The 11,231-nt window shown below is 35.0% G+C and overlaps 1 protein-coding gene across 1 annotated transcript in view; it reads left to right on the plus strand.

Moving 5' to 3' along the window:
- Window positions 1-8,842, plus strand: part of LOC111046666 (G patch domain-containing protein 1) — a 55,871-nt gene extending 47,029 nt beyond the window's left edge. The window contains exons 10-12 of the mRNA XM_039429504.1: window positions 2,497-2,624; window positions 3,791-4,007; window positions 5,387-8,842. Of these exons, the coding sequence (XP_039285438.1) occupies window positions 2,497-2,624; window positions 3,791-4,007; window positions 5,387-5,947 (906 nt within the window). The 3' untranslated portion in view covers window positions 5,948-8,842. The remainder of the gene's footprint in view (window positions 1-2,496; window positions 2,625-3,790; window positions 4,008-5,386) is intronic.
- Window positions 8,843-11,231: the final 2,389 nt, after the last annotated feature.

Below are 11,231 nucleotides of genomic sequence, written 5' to 3' on the forward strand. Positions count from 1 at the left end.
AAATGTTACTGAACATTAATTGTAGAGATTTCATGCTCAATCTTTTCCACTAAATTTTTTTTTTAAATTGTATCTGAAGCCTGATAATTGAGAATCTAAAATTAAACTTTGCATATATGCGACGGAGCTACTGAAATTTTTACAGATATGGGAGCTGTGGCAGTTGATAGAGCTTATCGATGACTATTCTAGGTATAAATTTGGTCAAAATCGTTGGAACCGTTTTCGAAAAAATCGCGAAAAACCCTGTTTTTGATAACATTTTCGCCATTTTAGCCGCCATCTTGAATCGCATTTGATCGAAATTGTTCGTGTCGGATCCTTATAGTGTAAGGACCTTATGTTCCAAATTTCAAGTCATTCCGTTAATTGGGAGATGAAATATCGTGTACACAGACGCACATACACTCATATACACACACACACACACACACACACACACACACACACACACACACACACACACACACACACACACACACACACACACACAACACACACACACACACACACACACACACACACACACATATATATATATATATATATATATATATTATATATATATATATATATATATATATATATAATATATATATATATATATATATATATATATATACAGACCAATACCCAAAAACCACTTTCTTGGACTCAAGGGACCTTGCTTGAAACGTATAGAAATTTAGAAATTGGGGTACCTTAATTTTTTTCGGAAAGCAATACTTTCCTTACCCATGGTAATAGGGCAAGGAAAGTAAAAAACTTTGAAGAGTATTTATTTTCTCTTGGAACTCTGTATCGAAATCATGTATCACATGACCACCTTTTCATCTAAAGAAATGAATTTGGATTCATATGAGTGTCAAAGATGTTATTATTATTTTATTATTATTATATTTTTGTTGTGTTGAAGCGACAAAGTAATATTTGAAGAGTAATTTTTCAAATAGGATCCAATGAAACCCACTGTCAAATTATCCTTGTAAGAGAAATATTTAGCTGTTTTCATCATTTTGTTTAATTATTAAAAGTTGCTGGTTTCAAAGATTATAATACTACAGCTCTTGAGCGAGTTCTCCAACCCGCTCACTAGTAATACAGAGCATTTACATCAGGGTTTCAATTATTTAAAATATTTGTTACATTGAACTTTCAGTTAAAAATAATATGTTGAGTGGAAAATCTATAATATGTTGAGTTTTGTTTGCGCCGGTGCACCTGTGGCTGTGCGTTCAATATTTTCAACGAGAGCTCTTCATTACGTAAATTTCCATCCAGACTACTGTTTTGTAGATGGACATTGTTGAAAAGTGACGTAATCCTATACTATTAAACGAGCAATTCCTGTTTATATGTTTAGATGTTTTTATGTATATTTATATCTGTATGTGACCGGATCTCGAAAACGGCTCTAACGATTCTCACGAAATTTGGAACAAAGTAGGTTTATGATATGAAAATTCGATTACACTAGGTCTCAACCCTGGGATAACTCGCTGAAGGAAATTTTGTCGTCTGTCGATACCGTAATGGAAGTGAGTGAACGAGTGCATGTGTGGGTTATTCCTCAGCTGATCTCACGAGACGAATAATATTCAGCAACAAGAACTTATTTTTGTTTTGTTTTTTTCAGAAAACATGTTTACTTCAGAAAGTCCAAAATAATAACTAGATGCTGTTAGTGTAGAATAGTACATAGTAGGGATTTTCACAATGTTGGAGTTAGCTGGCTAAGTCGAGCTATTTGCTAAATCTGTGTTAACTCAATGCTATAGTAGTATGTTAGAACAAGATAGCAGATAGCGCAGGTTTAAGTCCGCTAACTCTAGCTAACTCTGTTAAAACGGCGGCTTTATTTGTTTTGGTCATATTTGATAGCAAAAGTGAGGTTATAAACTTTGAGTTACAAAACATTATCCGCTTGGAGCGCTATTGCAGTTAGCTTATAGCAGTTGGTTTTAGACGGGGCGTTCACAATCCAGAGTTATCAAATAGCACTTTAGCTGGCTAAAACAACATTGTGAAAACCCCTATTATATTAGCAAATATTTTATCAAACATAGTATATCATTCTAAATCGAATTCATAGTATATCTATTTGTAATTGATGATGTGTTTGTTTTTTGAAGTGTGAATAAATTTTTATTTCGATGAGTGATAGTAGCTTAACCTAGATTTTGATTTGGACTCTAGTATACATATGAAAAGGGACAGTTTTGGGCATAAGCCTGTTGTGCCTCCTCATATAACTGTAAAAATAATTGTACGACTGAGGAAATGAATAAATAAATTTAATCTTTTGTTACAAATTTTCTATGCTTTTACACTCCAGAGCAAACCTCAGTCCCCCGATATTGAAAATTACTCGCCGTCACTACACTCCCCTCAAAAATATAACATCATTCCATTGTTTGTCATCAATAGCAAAAAATTATATCCTGGATTTTTAATGAATAAATGTCTTGTTTTTTTTTTAGGTAAAGCGTACCGCAGACACTCAAAAGTGATAGGAGAGAAGCAGCAAAGAAGAAAATGTTTGGTCCGCTAACAAGAGTTGTAAGAGATTGGGCTCCGGCCAGTTTGCTTTGTAAAAGATTCAACATACCGGATCCAAACGTTAGGTATGTTCAAATTTTGATAAGTTAACACTTCATTGTTCATTGGGCACGGTCTGGGAACACGAAAAAGTGGTAAATAGTTCTAGTTCCAATGGTAAATTGTTCAATCACGTGACTGGTGCAAAATGTTCCCATGAAACGCCATTTGAAAATCCTTGGTTCAAGCTTTTGGCGCGCATTTATGAAGTTGATTTACACCAAAATGTTTCGTTTAGTAGCTGCATAAATGAACAAAGGCTGCTTTACATACTTACCGTCTAGAAAAGTGTGCATTTCTTTCACTTCATTACTCTCAAATATTCTATAGAGAAAAATCATTTAACGAATGGTTATCATACATCATTTTGTTGGTTATTTATTCTATGGCTATGCTATGGTAAACAAACAAGATAACAGCGCATGCGCAGAGAAGCAAGGAGACTACAATTCAATCGACAATGAGAGCTCTTCTAATTTGTTAACCTGTTACAATGTACCAGGCTTCGACTGTGGGGCAGGAGCTTGTTACTGGGACTAGTTTCTGGTACAGAATCTTTCAAAATTGTTCCCATGGGACGCGGAACTTTTTACCACGTAAATTGTGAATCGGACAATTTACTACATTTCATGTTCCTAGAATGCCCATTGTCTTGTTAGTCGAATAATACTTGTAACTGTTCATCATCAGCATTCCTTTCGTCTGACAAACTCAGAATAGAAGTAGATCTTCCAGAACTAAGAAATAAATGGTGATGATTATTGAAATATCAATTACAAATTTTTATAGTACTTCATTTTAACTCTTATAGAATTTATGCCTCAGTTTCTGTCTATTTATGACCATAATTCTCCATACTGCATTTAAAAAGGAACATTTTTTTAAAAAATGAATCTGATATTAACATGAGGGCGTTTCCATTTGAAAAGATTGTCTCCTCATGATAATGTCAATGAATGGTCCTCCCTCTAATTGAATTAATGTTAATTGAAGCAATCAGAGAATCTCTGAATTTCAAAAGAAGAAAAAATATACCATCACTCTTTTCATTCGACCTACTAAGGTAATTTTATTCAAAATATAATATTTATACTATATTATGTCTGTATTTCTGTATACAAAATATATTTCAACAAAATATTATTCTGTATTTAATAAGTAATAATACCATATCCTGTTTGTTAATTTCCAGAGATAATGGTAATGAGAAGAAGAAACGGCCCAAGTTTTCAGTTTTCAATTTCGTGGATGCTGCTGCTTTCAACGCACCCAGTGTGAGCAGTGATGTGGCTGCAAGTGAAGAGATTCCCCCACTCAAACAGGAAGTAGATGACGTTGAAGAAGAGCAAAGTGAGCCGGCCACAGCCAATGTTGATGTGACAAGTTATCACAATTCTGTCATATCTAAGGTAACTGAATTATTGTCTCATTCGTTCATTTTATATTGTCAGTATCGCTGCATTTCTTCTATTAATTGTGGCTTATAAATCAATTTGTGGTTCCATTTTTAGAAATGGAACTGAACATCAGTTGCTAAAATGTGTACTACAAGGTGAAGTTCTTGGCAGGAGAGGCGTTGGTAGGAATTTCCTGGTTGAATAATTTGAGAACATGGTTTGCAGTGTCGACCCCGGAACTTTTCAGAGCAATAAAGTTATAATTGCCAGAATGATCGCCAACATTCGATAACGGTTGGCACCAAAAGAAAAAGAATCCGTTTGTAATTTCTCTTCTACTCTGGAAAGAATTCCACTTTCGAATCAATTACATTTTGACTTTAAGGGGTTTATCTTGTTTTATGTAACTTTTGGGGCACTCTATATCATTATTCGAAAGCTTTTTTTTCATAGACGTTTTGTTTATTTTGCTTCACATTAACTATAAAACTTTCTATAACGATAGGTATGATTGAATATTAATCATTCTCAACTATCATTTGATACTATATCCCTTCAGTTATTATTTTATCTACTTTGGTGCACATTACTAATACATTAAATAAAATACTGTATTTACATAGGTGCTTGAGCAGCGTTATTTCTTTGAAGGCCTTCACATGAGTTACTCCCCTGCAATAAAAAGCCGTACTATTCTATTAATAATACTTTATAATACTACTTTTATTTTATCCGGATGGTCAAGTCAAGTCATCGGTCTCGGCTGCTTAAAAACAGTAGTTGGGTCATGTCAGAGGCCGTAAAATTGATCAGGTGCAACTGAAAACTCTGATACTAGGCTTACCCAGCCAGGTCACACAATACTATTTATTAATTTATTTTTATGTAATCCGTTACATTACATCCAGCATAGTACATCAATATTGAAATCATGTACTCCCAAATTAAAGTAAAGTAAATTAGTACTGTATTATCTTCAGGTACATCAGTTACGAATATTAATAATTTAATATTCATTGGAGAATTCTAACACTCCTGAGTTTTTTAGGTTTCTCGTAACTAAGCTACGGAGTCACTTGGAGAAAGCCCTGTTTTGGTTGAGCTTTTATAGTTTCGTGAACTTTGAATCACAGATTGAATAAATTTGTTTTAATTATTCAATAAGAATTAATTGATTAATAGCAATAAGAATGATGATAGCAATAAAATTTCGATCCTCTGTAAATTCAGAATCTTTATGCAAAATCTCTAGTTAATCAATTCAGTAGTTCATACGTTATGATGCGTCATTCGTGTATTTCCTGTTCCGTACATGTTTAAGACGATTCTTTTCGTTATTATATTATAGATTATAGATAGATCAAAGAATTTTTGTTTTGTCTGCATAACAGATTTTGGAGACTGGCGAAGAACCTGATTCTAAAGAAGATTTATACAAAGCGATATTTTTGAGCAGCAGTGAAGACGAGTCAGATGATGACTTACTAGATTCGACTATTTCGTCTCAACCACCACCCATCACTATATCAGCACCTACAGTCAATACATTGAGGAACACCTCACCTCCGCGAGGAATATTCGCCAACCTAGATCTGGATGCTCTCAATGCAAGAAAACGAGATAGTGAGAAGAAAGGTTTCGAACATGATACTGTTTCAACGGAAAAGTGTGAGAATAATGATAGTGGTGACAGTAGACCTGAACGTGCAAGTATAATTATTGATCCGACTACTAGTAATAAACCTGATGTGGCATCCACTTACGGCCCTGCTTTGCCTACTAAGCCTATTTCTAAGGAGAGTTCTAGAATAAGTGTTGAGTACAAAAAACCTAGAAATGATGATGATAGGTGGGTGGAGGCAACCAATGTCAAAAAGAACAAGAAACACAAAAAAGATCGTAAATCGAAATCTCATCATAAACATAAGAAAAGTAAAAAGCATAAGCGTTAATTAATCTATTGTTTATTATTGCCAAGTTCCTGTTAAGTTACTAATACGGATTTCTTATCATTTATAGACTAATATATTTGTCTGACTTGTGATATGTACTAATTTCTATAAAAGTCATCAATTAATTGAAATTAGCGAGAAAAATTATACCCAGTAACCCAGTTTCGTGTTGCCTATGATTCTTGTGGTTTTAATTATTGAAACATCATGTATTTTTTATTGATTGATTGATTCTTTATTGATTGCATTCTGATGGGATTAACCCTCTTACTCGTGAAACAGTTCTGTGATACTTTCATATGAATTTATATGATTTTAATTATTGAAACATCATGCATGTAGATGGAATGAAACCTCTTGCATTTTTAAAGTATACAATAAGATTTAGAATTGATATAATTCTTTGGTTTATTAATTAATAGATGAAATAGTAATAGGGTGACCCATAATAACGGGAACTTCCAAAAACGTCAAAAACCGAAAGTGAGAAGATAAAAATAATTTCCAAAATGAAGATTATTCAGCCAGTACGTGCAGGCGTTATCTGTATTTTGACTGTAATGACTAACTACTAGATGAAGTACTACACAAGAAATTTGAACAAATCAAGTATGGTAGTGTAGGTAGTACCTTGCGCAGTACTTGTCAAGACTTGAAATTTTCATTTTAGGGTGACCAAGAATAACTGAAACTTTTGAAACGTCATAAATAAAACGAAAGTGAGAAGAGCAAAACGCATTTTAATTATTTATTTAGTCATGTACATTTATTACACTCTATTAGAAGGCACAACAGGCTTATGTCAAAACTGTCCCTTTTCAAATTTATACTACAGTCCAAATCAAAATCTAGTTTAAGCTACTATCACTTACTAAAATAACAAATTACACTTTTAAAAACAAACAATTCTCCAATTAAAAATATATATCATAAATAACTTAATTCCGCAGTATTAAAAACAATTTATTATTCAAAAAACTTGAATTTTGAATAAAACTGGAAAATTTCGAACCGAAAACTTCACGCACTATTATGACAATGTGAACTTGAAAACTTGTCATTCCAAGATCATCTATTATATTTTTTATTGTTTGAAAATTACTTCCTTTAGATGGCTTCTTCCTGCAGGAATAGATTATTGGAATTTGTGTCCGAGATTCCTCACAATCGCTGCAATATTTCAACAGTGATAGTAAATTTCACTCTGAATTATCTGTATTAATTCAACCATAGTAACTGAGAAGACTTTTGATTTGAGATAGCTCCACAAAAAGGAAATCATAGGTGGACAAATCTGGTAATCTCTGGGGCCAGGAAACGCAACCGTGAGATGATGGCACGGTTATCAAGCAATACTCAATCGCACAGCTGCCATTAACTGCCTTGCAGTGTGCGTATTGCATTCGATTCGACCAATAATTTTGAATTAATAAGGACAGCACATTTAGAATGAAATCTACAGTATCGTTGTTAAAATGTTGCAACGGTCCATATCGGTAAATTTCGTTTCATGATGTTTTAAAAGTTCCTGTCGCCCTGAAATAAAAATGTGAAGCCTTCATCAGTACAGCTCTAAGTACTGCATACACTAATTGATTTGTTCGAATTTCTTGTATAGTAGGCTACTCCATCTAGCACTTCAATTATTTCAGTTAAAATACAGATGAAACTTGCACGTACTGGCCCAATAATCTCCATTTTGGTACAAACTGAATGTAAATTGGTTCAGTATTATGAACTCAATGACTGTCATTAGGTTTGCAAAAGAATCTCATTGAGGAAAAAATAGGGTTTAAAATAGTATCAAATACATGTATGTACTAACGGTTTTAAAATTAGCAATTTATCTACTGGATACTGGCACATTTATATCTGTAGAAGTGATCGACAGTGAATTGGAGTGAGATCCATTCATGATCTTGACTAAAACATCAGGCTCACTTGTCTGTGCTATCACCCTTAGCATTTCCACCTGACATTCAATATTCGCTCGCTTTTTCCCTGTCTGCATGTCGGCTGTTAGCTGCAAGCTACAAGTAGTGTTGCAGGAAAAGATCAACGTCTTTTATTTTATGTCGTGGAGAAATCGAGATACCGTACGACTCTTGTTTCCAAACAAGCACACCAAATAGTTTTCGGAAGACAAGTTGACAGAGTGGAGGAGGAGGAGGAGGAGGAGGAGGAGGGAGAAGCGGAGCAGCTCTTGTGTTCGTTCGGGGGTCGAATGTTTAGCAAGGGATGGAAAGGGGGTTCTAGGCAAAGCAAAGGGTTTAGTTGATGCAACGTTCAAGGTAGAAGTGGTGGGTGGAAATGTTTCGCCCCTCTTCAGTCCAGCTGGCTGGATCGACCGCTCACTAGGGCAACAAACCAACCTCCCTTCAGCCCCCACCATCCTAGCCCAGTTGAGGATGTTCGCCCTCTTACCATACCACCCACCTTTTGTCGACAACACTCTCTTCTTCCTTTTGCCCTCAAGCATCATCCTATAACTCCATCTCCTTCCACAACAGACAAAAATATCCAATATTATTAAAAATTATTATCAATACAGTTACCTTCTCACCCATTTATAAAAATTATTATTACTCCTTTTACCATATCCCCACCTTTTTTGACATCAGCCTTTTCTCGCCTCTAGCACCACCCTATAAGTCTATCTCCCTCTATCGCGGACAAAAGCTTTATTGTGACAACACTTAAGTGGAGCCTACAACCTTTCCACCCACATATCTCTTGCCGAATTTCCAGTCACTGGTCATTCCTCTAACTCACACTTTCTTTTCTTCCAATCGATTCCCGAAATCTTTTCTCCACACTTGGAATATTGTTGTGCTGTGCGGTTTGTGTTGTCCCATCCCAAGATTATTCTGAATCATAATCATGATCTCTAAAAAATCATCTCATTTTTTAGAAATACTTTTATATTAAAAAGATAACAAACTTATCCTATGTTATAAAGATCATAAAATTATGTAAATTGGTCGTGTTGAGCTATATATTTTTTTCAAAAACCTACAATTCATTCCCATCCAATCAACTCCAGATTATGATTATTTGAAACTACTCTCAAATTATCATTGAATGTATTTTCCTATGATTTTTCAGTCATTCGGCCATCAACAGCAACTTTCCCCGTAAGCAATTTATTTCTAGTAGCCTTCTCTATCAAAAAGAGTCAATCTCAAGAATGAATCCTGTCTACAATTTTGTACGAACGATTTTACCACAGCTTTACCTACTGTACCAATTGTCTTATAACTGGTAAATATTAATAAAAATAGACGTTTGCTACGTGCCAAAAGATAATTCTTCACTGGATAATAAATTCAGTCATTCATTTTCATATTTTCAATTGAAATATTGTTGACTTTGAAAGAATATAAATTCATAGCTTCCTTAAATAAATATAGATCAACTCAAATCAATTACAACAAACAATCTTATTGGATTTGAGTTTCAGATTCAACTAATGCCACTTGAAGCATTAAAAGCACAAGTCGTCAGAAAATAAGTGGACACCATTAAAAGTTGCAAGTGCTCTCGAAACTCAAGTATTGTTGGATTGTAACCCCTAATCAAATTCGTCACCACTTGAATGTTTCGAACTGAATTGGTTGGTTCTGTGAACTGCCAGCTTCTCCAGGAAAGCTCAGCTTAGTTTTTAGATTCAACTCTTTGAATGGGTCTAGACGCCAAAACCAAACACCATTTTCAACTCAGACTCTGGTCTCTTCTGTATGATTTTTTCAGACAAAGCATTGCACATAAACTAGACCTTTTTCCTCATAGTGTTTGTACTGTGCTTATGAATTGAAGATGATACCGAAAGAAATAATGAGAAAAAACAGAGGAAGTGCTGAAGAAATAAATTCCCTGTGAAGAAGGTTGGTGTAACATGTGGTTTTTGTGACAAAGAATAGAGCTTGTTTTATAGGACTTGCAACAAAAATAAAGCAATCGTAAAGTTGTATGTTTACAAATTCGAATGGCATACCGCACCAAGTAAAGTAAATGACTGTCAACTTGAGTTGACTTTCTGAGTAGCTGACTTTCATGCCCTCTATCAGTAGAGACTAGCGATACAGTGATAGTGAGCTCAGTTGAGATGAGAGTAGGCAATAGACAGTAGATCCAATCTTTTCTATAGGAGAACATTTTGCCTAAGCTTGAAGCTTGCTCAGACTAAACTTTCTTCTTCCTCTATTTGACATCCTCCTTCCTCATATTCTTTTTCCACCACCTCCTTTTCTTCTACTCCTCCATTTTCTTCTACTCCTCCTCCATTTTCTTCTTCTCTATCTACACCTACATGTTATCCATAATCGCTATTATATTATTTTCCTCTCCTACTCCTTCTGCTCATGTTTCTCCTTCTTCTTCTTCTCCTTTTTTTGTTTCTCATCTACTTCTTAATTTTATTCTTTTCCTCCCTCTTATTTTCTTCCTCCTTCTACTTCTCCCAGTCCTTCTCCCTCTGCTACTTCTCGGCCTTCTTTTTATTATTTTTCTGCTTCTTCTCCACCAACTTTATCATCTCTTTTCTCATCTTTTCTACCTCTTCATCAACTTCTTCACCTCCTCTTTGTTCTCTCCTTTCCCTTTTTCTTTTCCTTCTCTGCCTTTTCCTACTCCTCATCCTCCTTCGTCTTCAGCAACTTCTTTGTCTCCTTGTTCTTTTTGATTTTCTTTGTCGTCTTCTTCATCTTCTACTTCATCACTTTCTTCTATTCCACCTTCTCCTCCTCCTTCACCTCTTTCCCCTCCTCTTCCTCCTACTCCTTTTTCTTTTCCCCTCTTCTTTTCCTTTTTCTTTTCCCCTCTTCTTTTCCTCCTCCTTTTTTGTCAGTCTACTAACCTTTCACCTCCGGCGCAGCCAACTCAGAACTCATAACTCAATCATGCAGCCCAATTATCGTCCATTTGAAGTGGCCAAGCAAGCTTCAACTCATCTTCACGTTCCTCTTCTCCACTGATCCACTCTCCAGCTTCAATCATGATCATTGCAAAATTGCATCAAAAACTGAGATTAATCGCTACAGTTAGCTTTAGCTATCCAGCCTTGGAGCTTCGACGATGGCTGGCTGTTTGCTCACGATGTTGGTTTCGAAAATCAAAGATCACTATGAATAAAGCGTTGCAACCAATCTCGGAAGGAAAATGGTTATTCTACAGCATTCAGTACTTCTACTTTAGCCTTGCAGCCAATCAATCACGTTTAGGGGAGGAATTTCATACTCTTATCATTTGAAAGTTGATGCTTCTACTTTATCCCCCTTCATTAATC

Source organism: Nilaparvata lugens, chromosome 5 (assembly GCF_014356525.2).
Source record: "Nilaparvata lugens isolate BPH chromosome 5, ASM1435652v1, whole genome shotgun sequence".
NCBI lineage: Eukaryota > Metazoa > Arthropoda > Insecta > Hemiptera > Delphacidae > Nilaparvata > Nilaparvata lugens.